This window comes from Papaver somniferum, unplaced genomic scaffold (genome assembly GCF_003573695.1).
Source record: "Papaver somniferum cultivar HN1 unplaced genomic scaffold, ASM357369v1 unplaced-scaffold_18, whole genome shotgun sequence".
Classification (NCBI taxonomy): domain Eukaryota; kingdom Viridiplantae; phylum Streptophyta; class Magnoliopsida; order Ranunculales; family Papaveraceae; genus Papaver; species Papaver somniferum.
This window is the reverse complement of record NW_020627707.1, coordinates 2140220-2160474: the sequence shown is the minus strand read 5'-3', so window position 1 is coordinate 2160474 and position 20255 is coordinate 2140220. Positions and strand designations below refer to the sequence as shown.

At 36.4% G+C, this 20255-nt stretch overlaps 1 protein-coding gene across 1 annotated transcript; it reads left to right on the top strand.

Moving 5' to 3' along the window:
• The first annotated feature begins 2997 nt into the window (after nucleotides 1–2997).
• LOC113337826 (E3 ubiquitin-protein ligase UPL5-like) lies at nucleotides 2998–6576 on the top strand. Its single transcript, XM_026583405.1, has 3 exons — nucleotides 2998–3319; nucleotides 3518–4773; nucleotides 5196–6576. The coding sequence occupies exons 1-3, from the start codon at nucleotides 2998–3000 to the stop codon at nucleotides 5457–5459; spliced, it is 1842 nt and encodes a 613-aa protein (XP_026439190.1). The 3' UTR covers nucleotides 5460–6576.
• Nucleotides 6577–20255: the final 13679 nt, after the last annotated feature.

Below are 20255 nucleotides of genomic sequence, written 5' to 3'. Positions count from 1 at the left end.
TAACCATTGCAAAATATCTACTGGTTGATAATCATAATATCGCCAGCGATACTATTTATTTCGCTCGGTGGTATGTATGTCGCTAGCGATACTCATAATATTACCAACATTCTGGATAATAACGCTCGCTAGAAACTCGATCGCCCAGCGGTTTTCCCATGCCACCTGGTATGCCAAACGAATTTTTTTTTTGGCATGTGCATAGGACAGAGGCCTTAGGCTAACTCTAGCTTGTCCTCCTTTTAGACTTGCCTAACAGTGGGTTAGTCCTCGAGTGATTTCTGGGGAGTTGAGTGTATTTTAAATCTCAGGAATTTTGAGAGATTTTGAGAGAGTGTAGGGAGTTTGAGAGAGTTTGGTGTTTTTGAGTTCAGGGAGTTTGGGGGAGTGTAGGGAGTTTGAGAGAGTTTATTAGAGGGAGTTTGGGGGAGTTTGAGAGAGTTCACTCCTAACTCATTCTCTTTTAAGAAACAATAAACCCTCATTTGCAAATAACATTGATCTTTAATCAAAAGAAAAAAAATAAATGAAAATGATCATATCTCTGTATCAATAGTATGTTATTTTGTGCAACGAGATAATTTTTTTTCCCTTCAATTTAACGGTCTCCATACAATTCTAACTCCCTTTGTTCACGAACATTTTTCCACATTTTCCTGTTGAAGTTTTTACTAACTGTCCACCGAGAGCGACCAAATGTGTCACGTATTTTGATGGAATTAAAATTTGGTTCAAAATCTTTTCTCCGAGCTATAACATTTATTGAATCTTATTTATTTCTAAAATTAGGGTTCTTATTTGGGGTGGTTAAGGGAGTAGTGGTTGGTTATAGGTGGTGATGGTAGTGGTAAGAAAATAGTTTTGACGGTGGTTGCAGAATTGGTAATGTAATTCAACTCAGGGAAGCGCTAATTGTGAAGACTTCTACATTTTTTTTTGCTGGTGCATCTTACGGGATATGTAGATCTAAACAAATCTATATATCCACACGTTTTCATGGACTCTGGATCACTATCCTAATATTTTCCTAGAAATGTTTCACCGTGTCATAATGGCCATCATCTGAAAATCATTTCATCATGTTGGGAACAACATTTTTGTTGGTGAGATTTGAGAAATCCGTATGATTTGAAAAGAAAGATTTTGAACCAAATTTGGTTGTGAGACCAAAATACACTAAAATCCCTACTCTTTTGAGAGATTTGTTGTGAGACTAAAATACACTAAAAACTCCTTTGAACTCCCCAAAGCAACCAACTCCCTAATATTGTAGGGTTTTATGACTAACAGGGAGTTCAAGAGCTTTTTTTAAACTCTCCAGCGACTAACATGTGTTTTCTAGGGAGTTTAGGAGACTCCTCTAAACTCCCCCACGACTAACGGGAATTTGAAGAGATTCCCTCAAACTCCCTCGGAACTAACAGGAGAAAATCCAAATACATTAAAATCTCTCGAACTCTCCCACATCTAACCCCGGTAAGTTTTCTTATTAAAAGAAGAAGCTATGATTCAGCCAATTGGGGACAATTTGGGGTCAATATAATGATCTGTAACTCCAATATCGACAAAAACGGGAGTAACTTTATTGTTTTTACTGCTTTTGACTTTAAAGAATACTTCATTAAAAAATGGGAATAAGAAATTTACACCTAGACGGTGACTACCAAATTGTTATTTCTGCCGTCAATGGGAATAGAGATGCTGTGATGTGGACAACAAATATCTCAGATCTTTTAACCAGTAGTTTCACCAAGTCGGTATGCACTCGTTAGCTAAATATTCTATAAACTTAAACCAAATTGTTAGATGGAGCACTCACGCCCAAGTTCCTAATTGGATTGATCTAAAGATTCAATCAGATAAAAACTCTGTTGCTTAAGCTTTATCATCAATGGATCAATTTTCGTATATAAAAAAAAAAAAAAAGAGAACACCTCATTGGGACGGGAGGATACCATGGACCGGATGAAACGTGTAGAGGAGCCCGGACAAAGAAAATGCAGAGAATGAATATGATATTGGAAGCTGAAGAAGAAATTATCCTAGACATTTCCAAACAACTCTACCAAGATGTAGTCTAGCCTAAGGGGCTTTTGCTCACTATTTTCCATTTTTTCACGTCAAAAATCTTCGAAATTAAGAATCTCAAAGATTACCTAAATTCTGATACCGGAAACGCGTCGATCCAACAGTTGTCGGCAGGATATAAGTCGGTGTCATTCATAATGACACGAATTATATCCAGGAAACCGATTCTCTGGTAGAATGGAGACGGTTTAAAGGATTAAACTTTGGCTAAAAATCACCATTTATTTATTTCCTCTTTGATTTTGATCCGTCTCTCAGTGAAACCCATCAGGCCACTGTTGATTTTGGGAGAACCCTGAACAGAAACCCAATTCAGAGAAAAAACCGCCGAATTTCAGAATTTTCTGCCGAGGGAGGAAACAAGGAAACACAGAAAAGGTTTGATTTTTGTTTCTATAATTTATTAATTTATTGGGTGGTTAAATCACAATTAAGGTTTCACCTTTGATTTAGAATCCTTCCTAAGTTATGCTTCAAAAAAGTTTGGGTAGTAGTAATCTGATTCTATTTACTGGTTGATTAAATCAATATATAAAGGTTCCACCTTTGATTTGTAATTCCAAGTTCAAGTAGTAGTCTGATTGATATCCAAACCAGTGTATAATAGTCGGGGTTTATAAGAATTTGTTAATGGTGCTGTGGTTTGCTAAGAAGAAATTTTGTGAGATCTAGTTATAGGTTAGTGATGATGGAGAGTGATGATGGAGCCATATCTCCAATTGATCAATTGATGCTCAGTGATGAATATAAAAAATTTAGACAAGAGCTTGGAGTTTTTATGGAATTTGTGTTTTACAACTACATAGAAAACACTAGTGATGATGGCCGCGAAGAGGAGGGTCATGTTCTATATTACCGGGGCTCAAGGATATACTGAGGACTATTCCTAGATACAATATGAAGACATCCATGGAGCAACTTCTCATCCTGGACGAAGATTGTTTACCATTGCTTCTAGCCGAATTGCTCAAATCCTCAATTAAAGAAGATAAAGAGATAGCTAAGGAATGTGTTAGACTCTTTCTGATCGACCCTAAAACCAATTCTGGCTTCTTCTTTCCTAGGTCCATACAAAATCAGTGTGCTCCCATAGCTTTGACCTTTTGCGGATTGTTTCGGAAAGCTACCGATGAGGACGGGCAGCAGTTATACTACTCCTGTCGTGAAACTCTTGTATTCATACCGAAATCAATTGCTTTCTCGAACAGAACAAGATACTTTGGTGTTGCAAGTACGTCTCGATTAATCGTAGGCCTATACAAGTTTGTAAATGAGATAGTGGATATGAAGTTGCTCATACGTTTGAAATCCATTTATCAGTCACCAGCATCCCTCTCAACTTGCGATTTAAGGAGTCTTAGGAAGGATCTTCAAGAGTTCTCATTGTTTTCACTCCATCTCCTCGCGCCAATTGAGGATCATCTATGAGAGAAGGGTCTTTCGCTTCCAGTGAATCGGGACGACCTGGAGGGAGGGGGTAACCCATGTTATTTGGTTGAAATCTTTCAGTTTCATTGTGAATTTTCTCGTTTGGTGATAAACCTCAAGCAAGGCCTGCGTTGTTTGGAGGCAGCTATTCGGGATGCAGGAAGTAAGTTGAAATTCAATACAGGGTGGTGGTCTCTGTTTCTCTCTGTTCTCAAGGACTTGCACAGCATTTCTAAAATTTACAGCAATGGAGAAGAACGTCTTTCGGCGGCTTTTCGAGAGTACCCCCTTGCAATAAATTATCTTATCAGGCACTTAAAGAGGGGCGATGATCATCTATGGCTTCTCAAATATGACAGTGCAATAGATTTTGAATCAAGAAGACATTTGGTGCTTATGATGTTCCCTGAGGTCCAGGATGACAACGAAAAGCTGCACAAACTTCTCATTGACAGGTCGCACTTATTCAAGGAATCATTTGAACTCATTGCTCATGTAAAACCCAAGTCCTTGCACAGTGGCATTTTCGTGGAGTTCAAAGACGAGGTAGCTACGGGCCGTGGTGTCCTGCGGGAGTGGTTTCTCCTGGTATGCCAAGCACTCTTTAGTCCAGAAAATTCCCTTTTTGTAGCATGCCCGGAGGACCGACACAGATTCTTTCCGAACCCTGCACAACTCAAACCCGAGCAGCTTAATCTTTTTGGCTTCTGTGGTAGAGTTATTGCTTTAGCCTTGATGCATCAAGTGCAAGTGGGCAGTGCGTTAGATCGTGTATTTTTCTTGCAATTAGTAGAGGAAGAGTTATCTTTGGAAGACATACGATGCGCAGATCCAATCATGTACAGGAGTTGCAAACAGATTCTGGAGATGGATGCTGACTTTGTTGATTCAGATGCTATGGGTTTGACATTTGTTAGGGAAATCGAAGATTCCGGATCCAGGAAAACCGTGGAGCTGTGCCCTGGAGGGAACAACATTGTTGTCAATAGTAAGAATAGGGAACAATATGTACATCTTTTAATTCAGCATTTATTCGTCAAATCAATCTCCGCAAAGGTTGCCTATTTTGCAAGAGGTTTTGCTGATATTCTTTGTAAGCGGAGGCTGGCGAAAAGCTTTTTCCAAGCGATAGATCTGAAAGGTCTTGATTTTGCTTTACTTGGAGATGATACTCCTATTCTTTTAAAAGATTGGAAAGCACACACCATGTATGACGGCTACAGAGAAACTGATGAACAGATTTGCTGGTTCTGGAAGGTACATATATGATCATAGTTTATGAATTCAGCAAGTTTTTTAATTTTAGTTTTAGTGTTCTTTTTATGTTATGTCATGTGATTTTCGGTGTCACTTTCTTATGTCCTGATAGATTTCTCTTTTCATCTTTTGATGTTTGTTTGCTATGTGAGCTTCTATGTCTTTCTCAAAACAGGCAGGTTGGTTTGAGAGGATATCCATTTTTTCCAATACGCCTATTTAAGCCCTAGCAGTTTAGCATATACTGAAATCTTATAGTCTGTTTATCGTATGCAAGCTTAGATGGCTTTGACTAAAATTTGCACTTATCAAGGATTCTTTGTGGCTTATTTGCTTACTTTTGTTTTCTTTTTTGACTTCTTTTTCCTGCATTCTTGTTTTATAAAATACTTAGTATTAACAATTTGGAACTGTCACTGCAGGTTGTAGAGGGTTTGTCCATGGAGCAGCAGAGGGAGCTTCTTTTCTTTTGGACCTCAGTGAAATACCTTCCAGTAAATGGTTTTTCTGGTTTGCCATATCCTTTGACCATCTATAAGACATCTGGTTCTGACGAGCGCCTGCCATCTGCCCACACATGCTTCTTCCGCTTGTCACTTCCACATTACCTATCTCTAGCCATTACACAACAGCATCTTTCTTTTATCTGCCAAAGACATGTAGGCTGTAGTTTTGGATTTGTGTGAAACACCACCTGCTACTGGTTCTTGAGGTTGTTTGGTTCATCCTAAGGTTAATGTGTTCTATTTGATGCAAATGGAGGATGACATCTTTTTGTGTCAACAGTTGTGGATATTTTTGTTTCTTTTTCTCTCGTTTTTCCTTGTTGAGTTTTATATGAATAATAGTGCCAAAAATATTACTTGGTTTTTCTAATATTGTTTTGTTTGAGCTGCAGGAATGGTGAACTTACCATGGGATATCCTATCAGACATCCTGGTTCAGTTGCCTGTGAAATCAATTGCATGATTCAGGTGCGTAAACAAAGCATGGTGCAATTTGTTGAAAAACTCTGAATTTCTTGAAACACAATATAAGCATGATGTTGAGCTGAGCAGATTTAGTCTCATGTTTCATGATCAAATTGATCTATATACCTTTAGTCATGTTCCATCATTGTCCACATGTGAGAGCTCTGGTCATATCGAATACCTGTAATGGCTTGGTTTTGTTAAGGCATATTAATAATTTCAATTCACCTAGACTTATCCTTTGGAGCCCATCGACTAACGAATGTAAGACGTTACCAGATCCAACAACTAGATTGAAGGAATGCCTAGTCGTTTTTGAAGAATATGGAATTGGTTATGCTCACCAGATTGAGGATTTTAAAGTTGTATGTTTACGCAGCATTTTTTGAATCAGTCAAACACCTCATTATGGTGTTGGAAATGAGACACCCATGTATCGTGCACAAACTCCACAGGTGGAGTTTATGGTATCCTATGAGAGATCCAGGAGTAGAATATGCGGACGCCCATGAGCCATCAAGCTTGGAATCTTTATGCTATCTCATCTCCAGCAAGGGGAACCAGTCCACAATGTCAGCGGGGAAGTCCTCTTCCACGTACAAATAAAGCACCAGGACTGACCACAGTTTCAGGTTAGGTCTATGCGAGATTATTGGACTGAAGCTGTTTGGAACACCAGTAACAGTAAAGCAGCAGGATGGCATCTGGGACTGGTGGTATAGTAGACTAGTACTGATGTATTCAGTGAAATAATTTAGTCTCGAAATTTTGCTGTAATCTAATTTCCCGATTTGTAACCTTGCAAACATTGAATTAGAATTTTAATTAGTCTCTTGCAGATTCTTTAAATTCGCACTGTTTAGTAGTTTCTTTCAAAATTTAAGTTGTATTGAACTGTTTTTGTTAAAACACCAGCAAACCAGTGTTGTTTACATAGTCGGTACTTGCTAGCATTGATCAGCAAACAGCAATCTTATATAGCGGTACCTGGGAGAAATCACACTTCTGATATACAGATTACATAATCTAGCATAAAACACTCGTGATGAAAAAAAATTGTAATCGACATTGGCTGAAAATATACGGAATTTACTGTGAGAAACAACTCAAGTTACAGGGTTTAAGCTTCAACAAGTATGAGTAGGAAGAAAATGCAGTGGCACATAAGTGAACCACCAAAATCTGTATGCATGAAAGTGGGAAAAAAAAAATGAAAACCCCAAAAAACATCTACTTAATCTTCTTATCCTAAGTCTTACGAAAATTTTAAGGACTAGATTCGAAATTTGAACATATATCATCTGCCACTGAATACAGGTGAGTCGAATCTGTTCAATCCTAACTTCTGAAATAAGCAAAACCTTCCATCCTCCACAACTGGAGAAACTGAACGTGCAGGATCATATCGTGTCTGATGTGTCAGTGATGGACCAGCAACTGCACGCTTCACCAGGCCCACAAAGTTCATCTACATCAACTGCCTTCTCCCAGAACTTCTTCCTTTTCTCTCTTATTATAGCTTCGTCACTATCTTGAAAACAGCCATGTCCCCCACCTGCACACAAGAGTAGTAGCACTTACAAAAATGATGTTTGACATTATCTAACACCTATGACCCAACTATGTGATTCAATCCCGAAAATTAAGGGTCATGTGTAACAGGTCGTAAGATGATCGATATTGAAGGGAATATATTACTTGTAAATTCAAAGCTAAAAATTACAAGAGGACTGTCAGTGGTACCTCACTCTTCATTTGATAAAAAAAAAATGCATTTTCTTTCCTAGGACATATCTATCACCGACAAAATTACAGAATATGAAGAGATGCATTTCTTTTAGAACAATACATCTACCACCAATAAAATCACACACTGGAAAGAGATACATTACTCAGTGACTGTTTAAAACCTGTTTCTTTTATGCTACATTGCTACTCCAGCATTTTCTATCTGTCTATCACGATCCTTATACTAAATAGTACTAGTTCAACATTAAACAACTGGACCACAATTTGAAGTTTGAACAGTTACTCCTTCAGAACGATTATTCTCCAACCAACAAATGCCATTTTATAAAGTTTCCCAAAAAGACACATATTCAAACAATCCACAGAAGTTGCAAGTAATGGCAATGGGATGTTAAGTGTGTATAGAATTGGTCATACATTTTCTTCAAAGGATAATGATTACCAGCACAAATACGAGAGCAAGATCCTAGTTCATTTCCCGAAGGAATCCCAGAGACTCATACACCAATACCAGAAGTAGATGATCTAATACCACCAGAGGAGGTAGCTGATCAACCACCAGATGATTTGCCGCCACTAAGGCCTCCGGGTATCATGCCACCTCCTTCCACACCACGTGATATTCTGCCAGCCATGGGTCTCTACTTTGGCTAATGAGTTTTTTCTTTTGTATTGTTTCATAGTGCTTGTTTTTGTCAAATATTAAAATACAGATGACGGAAATATTTTGAAAAGGCATACTTGGTGTCACAGTTGAAGAATTGCAGTGTCTGGGCATGACGTATATATTGAGTATCTAAACAAATTTGGGCCATGAGACAGAAATCTGGATAACTGCAGTTTTAGGCCACGAGAAATACTACTTCTGGAACGATGAGTGAGTATTTCAAAATTCATGAAATGAAATGATAAGCTAAATTTCAAACCCTTATACTGTCAGTCCCTCAGTTGTCTGTGTTCTGTAACGCAACCTTCGACCTTTACACCCAGGTTGCCTAATATCATTTCACCTTCAACCCGGACTACATAATCTATGAGCAACCTGTTTTTTAGTTTGTAATTGTGCCAAATCTAAGTTACATTCTACTTTCACATGATAGGGATCCAACATACAGATCACTAGATCAGTACATACAAGCACTATTAGACTTTTGCAAAACTACGCTGAAGTTTCATTTTTGTTAGAAATTCAATGACAAACCACAAGGCATCATTATGAATAAAAGTCGAGAAATTAAGCATAAAAAAAGGCGCACTGATGATGATGGTGACTAACTAACTATCCTGTTTAAAAACTATGGGTAGTTTTGTTCAATGACGTATATGCAAGAATAAAGTTTTGAATCAAAATGAGAAACCAGAAACATACCAAGAAAACGAAGAAAACTATTTAGTCATCACCATAAGCTCTGAAGCTGCAAAGCTCTTGGTCAGGAGCGTTAAACCATAAGTCAGCTTCAAACCACTTAGGGTAGCGAAGAAGATCACCGGCTACAAGACTTTTTCGCTGCGCAGCGAGTTCCCTTCATTTTCCTCTGTCCATCTACATGTTGTATCTTAGCAGTTTGTGGTAGATGGAGGGATGTGCCGAAACATAAGGCTGCCATATCTGCAAAATCCCAGTTCAATGAGAAATTAACTGAAGTTGTGAAAGTCCAGCCCACATTACTTACAATAAACACCAAAACCTTGAGCTACAAATTTTAGATCTTAGTTGTAGAAATCCGTCTAGATTTGTGTTTCATTTCATGTCGTTTCAAACTCATCTGAATCGAGATGTAATTTTCATCCTCACAAAATTACATTGTAGCATCTCCATGTGGTCTTATGGTTATAGGTTGTGTGGTGGTCTCAACGTCGCTAAATAGACATATGGCTTTTGATGGTCTTTGCTTGATCCTTTCTAGTTTATAGATACTTTCCTATGATTGCTTTGAACACAGACAAAAATATCACATGGAAAAGGATACACACTCGAACAGATGATTCATACTAACTGCATTTAACCATTCAATGGGTGTAATACAATAAGATATCTGCACACTCTCTTTAGGCAGCTTAAAGAACATACAGCCTAAAATTTCAATCTTGCATCAGATAGTTATGCACACATAAGACCTCATAAAGTTACCTAATGAAAATAGGGACAGAAGAGAGGCAGGAAAGAAAAGCAACGATAATTTAAAAACTCCAATTATGGATAAACAGTACTTTAACTAAAAATATCTCAAAAACACTCCGTTAAATTGGTTTAGGACCACACGAGTCATTCGTTAACATTTGCACAACTTCATAATTTACCTACCATCTATGTTTCTGTAACATTTAAAGTATCTAATATGTCTTAGTCAGCGAATACTGCAAAATACCGCTTCCTGTGTAATTTCTCCCTTCGGTTTATGCTCTCAGCTTTCTATCAAACATGTTCATGGTGCACATGTTCGAGCTATCAACATTGATGTTAAAGACCTATGAATACACATATATTTAGCGAAAATAACAGCATACTCATTACACCAACATATAAAGAAAAGGGAGACTCAATCATAGCTAAAAAAATTAGCTCATACTAAACCAAATTGTTTTCTTCACATCATCTTTTTAGCTAGATCATTTCAAATTAGAACAAGAAAACGTATTGTTCATTTGGTCCTTGAATACAAAACGGGTTACTCACTTATGGTTCTCTACTTTCAACAAAAATCAGAGATAAAGAACACATAAATCAAGGAACCCAGAATGTAACCAAAACCCAATATTGGGATGATGAACAGATAAAACCCATATACAATCAGAAATTCTAAGCTGAAACCTAAGAGAGTTCTAAGAGATGCTTAATTTGATGTCAAAAGATTAAATTGTTATGAATGGTAAGAGTAGTAATCTGTAAACCTGGAAAGAAGAGAACTTACTTGTTATTCCCAGCTACCCACAACATCTTAAGTAGGGCTGCACATGGGCGGGTATGGGCGGGTATAAGCTAAAACCAACCTCGCACCCACAGACTGCGGGTTTTTTTTTCATAACCAACCCCGCACCCACAAACAGCGGGCGGGTTTTGTTACCCGCCCGCTACGGGTTGGGCTGGTATGGGTTTAAACGGATTTAAACCCGCTTTATATTCAAATATTTAGAGTAACTTCTATTCTCCTTGATTAAGTGAGAAAAAAAAACCAAAACCCCCAAAATATTCATATCTAAGTTCACAGATGAAGATTAAGTGTTGAATCTATTGATTTTTCGATTGTTGTCGATTTCTGGTGAAGATTCGAAGTTGTTGTTGTCGATTTCTGGTGAAGATTTCTGGTAATTGTCGTTCGTAGGTGAAGAAGGAGAACTGAGGAGGAAGAAGAGGAGAGGCCGAACAGAGAGAAGAGTGTAGAAAGTGAATGAGGGTTATCAGTTATCCTATCTACTAGTATTAGGATTTCATAATGGACGACTAGGATTAGTTTTATCTAATGGTATATAATCTGCGGGTTTTTTGGGCGGGTATTAGCTTAAACCAACCTCGCACCCACAGACAGCGGGTTTTTTTTTTCATAACCAACCCCGCACCCACAACGGGCGGGTATGGATTAAAAACCCACGGATTTAGCGGGTACGGGTGGGTTTGGGTATCGTGGGCGGGTCTTGTGCAACCCTAATCTTAAGCAACGAAAGACGGTCTTCTTGAAGTAGAAGAAGAAGATTTACAGAGCTTGAAAGCTCTCTCCGACTCAAGATAGGATTTTCAGCCCTTACATTTTACTAGATTGGCCCACTTATTTATGTTTTAAGTTAGACGACTCAGATCTGAGTCAGATTTTACACCATTTTGTTTTGTTTTTTGTTTTTTTTCAGGCGAAGATTCTGAATCTTATTATTGGGCTTAGAAAGTCAAGTTTTTTTATTTGGGCTTTTTAGGGTCACCAAATATTAATTGGGACACCTCTCATAGTATATTTATATAAAGACTAATATAACCCCATATGATTTTAGATAATAAAACGTGATTAACATTATTAATCATGATTAGCAAATCAATTAAGACTAATTCATCTCTTTAAGTGAAGTTATGAAACTGAAAATCAAAACAAAAGAAAATCAGAGGGAAGAGAAGAAGAAGAAGAAGAAGAACAAAAAAAATTGGAGAAATTTTTTGCAAATGAGTGATTCAAGAAAAACTTTAGATGTAGGTGACCATTCATCTTCAAAATATGATAACATATTATTACCCATCAACAATATCAGTTCTTTAGTGACTTTTCAGAAAATCATGAATTTTTTTCTCAAACTCAAAATAACCCTTATGAACCTTACTATGATTTCGAATGACCAAACCAAGAAGAAGAAGAAATTGAAGAAACCAATGCTCAAGATTACCAGGTATACCTCTATTCTAGCTCCAATTTCAGTTCTTAAGCTCAGAGTGGCTAGAAGTTTCAATTTTTTTCCTTCCGAAAACCCTAGTTTTCTAGCCGCCAGGTACAATCACGACTGTGAAACAATGAACTCCTGACCGTTATTAAGTTATACGGCTCGCAGTTCATGAACTCCCAGCCGTTATGATATCTTATGGATGGGACGATGAAAAGTTCCTGGCCGTAACTAGTCAATTATGGCGAGCTTTTTTCTACGTGCATGGGAAGCATTCAATACTGTCGGCGGCGGTTAGGTTTCCTGGATGAAAGTATTAAATGCTATTCAATGCTGACGGCGCCGGCTGGGTTACCCAACCGTTTATAGTTTTACGGCTGGATTTCTAAGCCAAAATCAGACTCATCCAAAAACAGGGAAATAAACGGCCAAGAACTCTTATACGTAAACTTTTTACGGATGGGGCCGTGGGCGGTCGACCCAGCCGTTAAATTCCTGACGGCTAAGATATACCTAGTCGACCCATACGTAAATAATATTACGGCTCTAACGTTACCTTTCCACCTAGCCGTTTAGACGTAGGATTAGGTATATCACCCCTTATAGATGAGGAAGGTAATTATATCCGACCTACGTACACAATATACAAAAATTACATGCATTATTTACCACATTTTATTCATGAATATGTCAAGTCGACCGATGATGTTGCGGGGGACGAAAATTGTGGTTACCATGTGTTCGTAGATCAACTTGGACCCTTTGCGGATGATGCAAGAGCTTGGAAGGTAGACCAAATTACTTATGTAAGGGAAAAGTGTTTTTCTTGAATTACGGTGTTATCCGTATTTATACAAGCGGATGATGAGATTCGAAAGAGATGAAACGGAGGCGGTGCTAAAAGAGAGTTTTGAAGCATTTGAACGGCGTTTAAAGGGCAACGCTAAATTGACAAGTGAATATTGGATGAGAATGCCAATATGTGGCTATCTACTCGCCAACGCATTGCGTTATTTATTCGATCTCCTATGCCGATAGTGCTACATATGCACCAACAAGATCAACTTTCACCGATGATGAATCAACAAGGATAGTCACCATGGGGTTTGTGGGAATGAGCCATTTTATCGGCCTCCAATTGAAAGAAGAACGCCCGTTACCTCCATTAAGGAGGGGAGATGGTGGTGACAATGAAATATCATTGGGTTGGTGTGCTAGGTTTGAAGAAAGATTTGAATTGTAGAAAGCATTGCAGTTGTCGAGGGATGCGCCTTGTATACTAATGACTTCCGATGAGGATTACTATGAGACTTCCGATGATGATGACTATGAGTAAAGGTGGTGTGAAGGTTGGTGATAATATGATAACAATGTTATTTTGAAGGGTGGTGATCATATGAACCTTTGTATGAATGTGGTGTGAACCTTTGTATTTTGATTGAGATGTGAACCTTTGTTTTTTGAATCACTCATTATAAATGAACATTTTAATCTAGTTTTATTATATGTTTAAAAAAACTAATTTTGAATCAATCATTAGGACCAGGTTTTACGCTAACACGACCTAGCCGTTTAAGAGAAACATATGGGAATACCTGACCGTGTACTAAACGACTGAAAAACCTCACCGTTTAAAAAGTAACGGCCTGAAAACCCAACCGTGAATACCAATTCACAGAATTACGGCTGGGAATTCAACCCGTAATGCCCAATGAATTGGTAATTTAATTTTTTTCGCAAAATTACGGCTGGGAATCCCACCCGTATTTCTGGGCACTGTCAAGTTTACGGCTGATATTGCTGGACGTAAACTAATATACAACTAGTAATTCTAGCTGTACCATCAATTCACGGTTCGTTATCCCAGCCGTTTTTTACTCTGGATTGTTGGTAAATTGTGTTCTCTGCTAGATAATTAAAACACTAGTATCCATTTATTCAAGGTACATTAATATCCAATTACTGAAAACAAGCTAAATCAATGCAAATATACCAAAACAAAGTCTTGAATGATAAAAGCTAAGAAGATGAACATACTATAACAAAGTCTTAAACAAGTACATAAACCACTTATTCACCACGACCAATATTCTTGGGAACATCGTCAGAAGATGATGAAGAAGAACTTTAGGGAGTCTGGGAACCACTCATCCACTCATCCTCGTCGTCAGTATATAGATCATCACTCATTGGATTATGTAACTCCTGAAGCCTGAGAAGCAGTGGTTTTTGTTGGACAAATATAAGACCTCCTCAATGTTACGTTGCAGTCCCCTGGTTATCCACTTAGTTCGCTTAACCATCATCGTAGAAATGTCACACATTGGAGGCTCCTGGGCTTCTTTTTCCTTTTTAGGGTTCCTAAAAATGGTGAATAACAAATCAGAGTTATACAATTACGGTTAGGAACTAACAAAAACCCATCCGTGGTAAATATTATCGGCTGGGATGACTGGGACATCCTAACCGTAAATAAAGTCTCGGCTATAAACAATGTACACGACCTAGATGTTTACACGATTACGGATGGGAAGTGTGCCCCTACCTAACCGTAATTTAGTAAATCGGCTAGGAAACATGGATAACGGTCAAGAACTACTGGTTACGGTTAGGAAATTTCCAGCCGAAAACACTCAACTATGAAAAAAATCAGCTAACACGGGGCTTTTTACGGTTGGGAAAGTCCCAACCGTGTAAACATATAACGGTTGGGATATCAAAATTTCCTAACCGTTTAAGAGGTTAACAGCTAGGAGTTCGTGATCTCCCAACCGTTAGGTTGCAATTACGACCAAGACGATATGATATCCCAGCCGTAAACCCTTCAGAAATGAATTTTGAAATACCCTAAAATCATCAATCGAACTTATTTTTTCAATTTAATGATAAAATAACTTGTGGGTTTTTCGATTCTTACCTTGTAGGAGTCATTTGTGGAGGATTTGCAGGTGTTTGAACAGATTGGTTCACCACATAGGGACTTAGTGTTCGGAGAGATTGGTTCACCACATCTCCATTAAAAGGAACATCAATAACTTTTCCTGTTTCAGAATCAGGATTCAATTGGCCGGATCTTGTCACTCTTGGTCTTGCTGCCATCTTGAGAATCAATGGAGAATAAAAAGTTTTTGATTTTGGTTTTAGAGAGTTTTTTGAGAAGATGAAGGAGAATATATAAAATGAATGGGGAGAGGGTTAAAATTAAGATTAGGTTTTATTTAGAGGAGAGGGTAAATCAGACTTTTAAGTCACTTGAATCTCCCCCCATCTAGTTTTTGCCTCCCCAAAGCATTTAAGCCCCTAAAATGGTCAAAAGACCTTGACTCTCTAATTCCCAATAATAGGATTCAAGATTTTACACAGTTGTTTGGCAGGATTCGGGGGTTATTGTCATTTATTTTCTCCTACGACAATACTTTTAGGTATGTGAGTAAGAAATATTTTTATTGAAGTAGCTTGAATTAACATCAGAAGGTTTTCGTAGTAACAGTTGCTCAACATTTAAAATTGTTTATGGAAGTTCAATTCTTATGATGGAATCATATAAACGCTAATCTAGACAACCTGCAACGTTAAAAATAGCATGACTTGGTCAATGATATTTGACTAAAATATTTTTGCGTGGTTGAGATCAACAATAGTTTTTATGTGTGTGGCTTACAATATTCTGAATAGTGTTTTTCGTCTTTTAGTACGATATTGAGAATAGCGTTTAACATTATTCAGATTACCATTTCGTTGGATTCACCGTTCTACAAAATCATTAAACATGGGTTGGGAAAAGTATACATGGCATGACTTGGAATCCATTAAAATTGACATTCCACATTTTTTCCAGGCTTGGAATAGGTTGGATTCCACCATAAAACTTGCTCTTATTATTATAGAGATAGAGATTACATAAAGTTGTTGTATTGCCTGCCAAATTATATCTCATCTACTAATTAACACAAGAGTTGACATCTTAAATTGGTTGCATTATGATTATTGTTCTCAAAATCGGTACTAATCGTAATACCATATCTAGCTTCCTATTTTTTTTTATTTTTTTTTTGAAACCAGCATACATTCCTTTAAGCAACATCAAAGTAGGTAATTTTATTAATAAAATGATAATTAAGAGGGAAAGACATCCTCTAGGTGAAGATCTCTAAAACTAGAGGTCCACTTAGAGGATGTCTTCCCAAAACCATGCCATGTATTCTTGATATTAGTTATAAAGGTTAGGGTTGGAGAAATATTTTTGAAAAAATGGATGTGTATTGTATATGGATTAAGATTTTTTTTCTTCGCACACATTGTATTAGAGAAGCTCTAAGTGGGGGTAAAGGAAAAGTTTAGATTATCTTTCTTCATGGTCTTGGGGTCTTAAATCCACATCATTATTTTGTCTCTATATTTAACTAAAGTTTGTTAAACAAGGCCTTGGGAATTGGAAATGAACTTTAGGTAAAAAAAAATTACCTTTTTCTTGCCATTAAGCAATGAACCACAAAAAAACAAATTTAATATAAGACCTCCACCCAGGATGAATGACCCCTTGCATTACAGGTGCTCTTAATCATCAAGAAAAAGTGTGGCGTGATTTTAGGTTTGAGTCATATTTCAGACTACTATTGGTCGGAATACTATGTAGTTTATCAGTCAAAATATGGCTAACCATGTACTCGGGTTTTAGATAAGTGTTGATGGTGCATCAACCACCAAGTAAGAAAATTAGTTACCTTGAATTTGGAATATAAGTTCGAAACTAAGTATCAACCTCGTACAATATGGGTTCTAAACTAATATACCCCACGAAATGGAGATTTGAGAATTTACACCATTTTGGAATTGAATATCAGATTCATCGGTCACCAAGTTAGTTAGGTCGATCTATGATTGTTGTTCCCTGGAATATGAGAATTCAACGGTTACCAAGCAAGCATCCAGATAAACAAATAATACCATACCTTAGTAACCATTGTGCAACATTATAATATACATGGACTTAAACGTATTAGTGAACCTTGTGGTGGTGGTGCAACCTGCAACAAATGAAATTAATCACATTATATGATGTTGATGGCCTATTTGTTGTTGTACTCTTTTTAGTGTTTTATTTCCTTGTTTATTTTAAAAAAAGGTTAATATGATGTATTTGATCATCAAAAATGCACATGCTTGCGCCATTCATGTTCAATTAGCATTATCAGTATACACGGAATTGGATGTATTGGTGAACCTTGTGGAGGTAGTGCAACATGTAACATATGAAATTAATCATTTTATATGATGTAAATGGCCGAAAGCTTTAGTTGTTTTACCCTTTTTAGTGTGTTTTCCCCTTTTTATTATGTATTTGATCATCAAAAATGCACAGGCTTGGGTCGTTCTTGTTCAACTGTCATTATCAGAATTGGGTCGATTACAAAGTAACATGGAGTTAGTCAATTAATATTTGTAGAGATACAAAGAAACTTCTTATGCAAAGGAGTTTTGAAAACTCTCTGTGACCTCATAGATATTGGGGAACTCTCTAAGTGATTTTTAAGGAATCTCAGTGATTTATAGAGGAAAAACTGTATAGGAATTTCATCTTACACACATTAGAAATAAACACACATAACTAAAAATTATTTTACTAAAGTCTCTTCCTTTATATACTCCCAAAAACACTAATGATACCCCTTATTCAGTTAAAAAGTAGTTACAATTTAGTTAATGGAAAAAAAAATAAGAAATTTTTTGTATCTATACACCCTTGCATGTAAACAATAAACCCGTGAGATCTTATGAAATATAAGGAACTATAACAGAACTTAGTTGATATATTGGCTGGTAAGAGGCCATTTACACATTTAACCATTTCCACTAGAATCTGGGATACATCATCTTGTTTTTTTACATCAAATCTATTCTATTCTCAATGTTCTAGAATCCAAATTAAAGAAATTTGCTAACAAAAACCATAGAAAGATCATGGAGACTCATTTTTGCCTTGACAATTGATTAGCAACAATAGTCATCCGATCATGAATAAAACAATATTAACTTGATGATCATCGTTAAACCTATCAAACTCCAAGTTAAAATTCCATAATCTTGACCAAACATAACAAACCCAAATACAATGAAATCTCGATCAAGAATGAAAGAAGAAATTATTATCTATAAGCTAATCTTGTTCTAATGCTCTCTTGACTTTAATCTATTTCAATTTACATCTTGATTCAAACTAAAAGTCCCCAATTTTTTTCTAGGGTTTTATTGTTGTTCTTCCAAAATTTGAAGAACCATAACATTTACGGTTTATTTGTTTGTTTATTTATTTGTTTGATCTTCCTTCCTCATGAAATAATTTTTTTTTCTTCCGAGTATTTGAATCACATAAATGAAGATGGTATTTGAGTGCTTCGGTGGTTATATTTTCTTTTCTTGATTCTGTATGTATTGGGGGTATGCAAAATTAATATTTGACGGGGTAGGAGGAAAAGTTTTAGGGGTAATGAGATAAAGAGGTAGCGTTAACATTTCTGGGGGTATATAGAGGAAGAGCCTTACAAAATAAATGTGTAAACACAATGAAAAAATACAAGTCTGTGCATGCTTTACATAGAAGCAGACAGGGTTTTGTGGAGTTTTTGCGTTTTCAACCTTTTTCTTTCTCCATCTCAGAAAAACGTGGCTGGGGAGAGAAGACTCTCGTTCTGTATCAGTTTTATGATTTTTTTCCGACGTTTTAATCAATATCCAAGAACATAGACTTTAGTTGAAGGGATGATAAATAAATCATTTATTGAATCTAGAGTTTAATTTACTGATGGTAAAGATGGAAATCTTAGGATTGTTTTAGCATCTTGCTTTCTTGGCATTTTTATTTTTGTTCTGGTAATTGCTTAGTAATGTGGTGGCTGACAAAACATATGTAAGCTACTGGGATATGTTTTTGTGAGGGATACGTAGAGTCGACTCTTTTATGAGAACTTAAGTATATTTAATCAGTTTTGTATTTAATCAGTCGTTACTTATCCGCGAGGCTTCTGCTTTTATTTTTCTTTTGTGGTGTACGCCCGAACCAAGGTTAGAATTCGTTTCATGTTGAGGGTGGAATTGCTGCTACAATCTCTTATATGGTTTACAATTTGATATATTGATGTTTAGAAGAAGAAAAAACTAAAAGAAAAAGCATGAGTTACAGAAATTGTAACAATTCTGTTAGCTACAAATTAAAACAAGTGGACATGAACGAGGGATTAGGATATGTCAAAAACTTTATGGATTTTAAAATATAAGATTAATTCTTCTTTTATCTATATGGACTCAGTAATAGCTTATTTGGTTATTGTTTATTATCATTATTATTTTGATATATCATTGAAAAAAATATAAAGAACAAAGTCTATCAAATTATCACCTATTTTGGAGATATTTTTCTCAAGCCTTTTATGGTATATTTTAACAGAAACCATCCATATATATAAAATCATCTCAACAAGCACATCAAAAAAAAACATATAAGAAGAGAATTAGTAATACCGTGGTCCTTATCATCTATCCATAGTGATTTCAAAATTGATTCATCCCAGCCCACAAATTATGAAAGAAATTAAAACAGTTTGCAATGTTACCACCATTCAGTGTATGACCGTTTCCACCAGGGTTCTCCATCTCAAACGATTTAGACTGGAGGTTTAGAGAGATAAGAAACAAAAAGTAAGTTCAAATTGAAGTGAAAAGGAGAGGTACCAAGTACACCACCAATTTTTTGTTCGATAATATGTATGGAAAAAACCTAATATAATTGCAAGCAGACCAACTTAATGATCCTTGTAAATATGTATATAGAGTTTATATCTATATCTCTCCTCAATCAAAAAGTTTAAACAATATAGACTGTGAACATGATTGTTAAGAAGAATACTTGGACGATCTCAAAAATCAATATCCAAGATTAATCTAGTTGTATTCAAATAAATAACTGGAATTCTACCAAGTACGAGTAATCTATCTTTCAAGAAACGAATTCTACAAGAACGAGTCCCATCGATCAAAGTTAATATAGACGTATCTAATAAGTTTGAATACTTACTACTTGTGTAAATCCTATTATAAAGTTAAACAATATAAAATATAGAAAAGGAAAAATAGAAGACACCAAAAGTTTTGTTAACGAGGAAACCACAATATTAGAAACACCTAGGGACCTCATCCATATTTGAACACCAAATTGTATTAAGCCACTACAGACACTAGCCTACTATCAAACTTCAGACTGGAATGTAGTTGAGACCGAATCCACCCTTCAAGCGATTCAGTTACACTCGCATTGCTTGCGTCCCTTGAACCTCGTAAGGCTCAACGTACAAGAGGATATAAGCATAAATTTCCCAATCAGGTTAGGAATTATGTTTCTGAAATAGC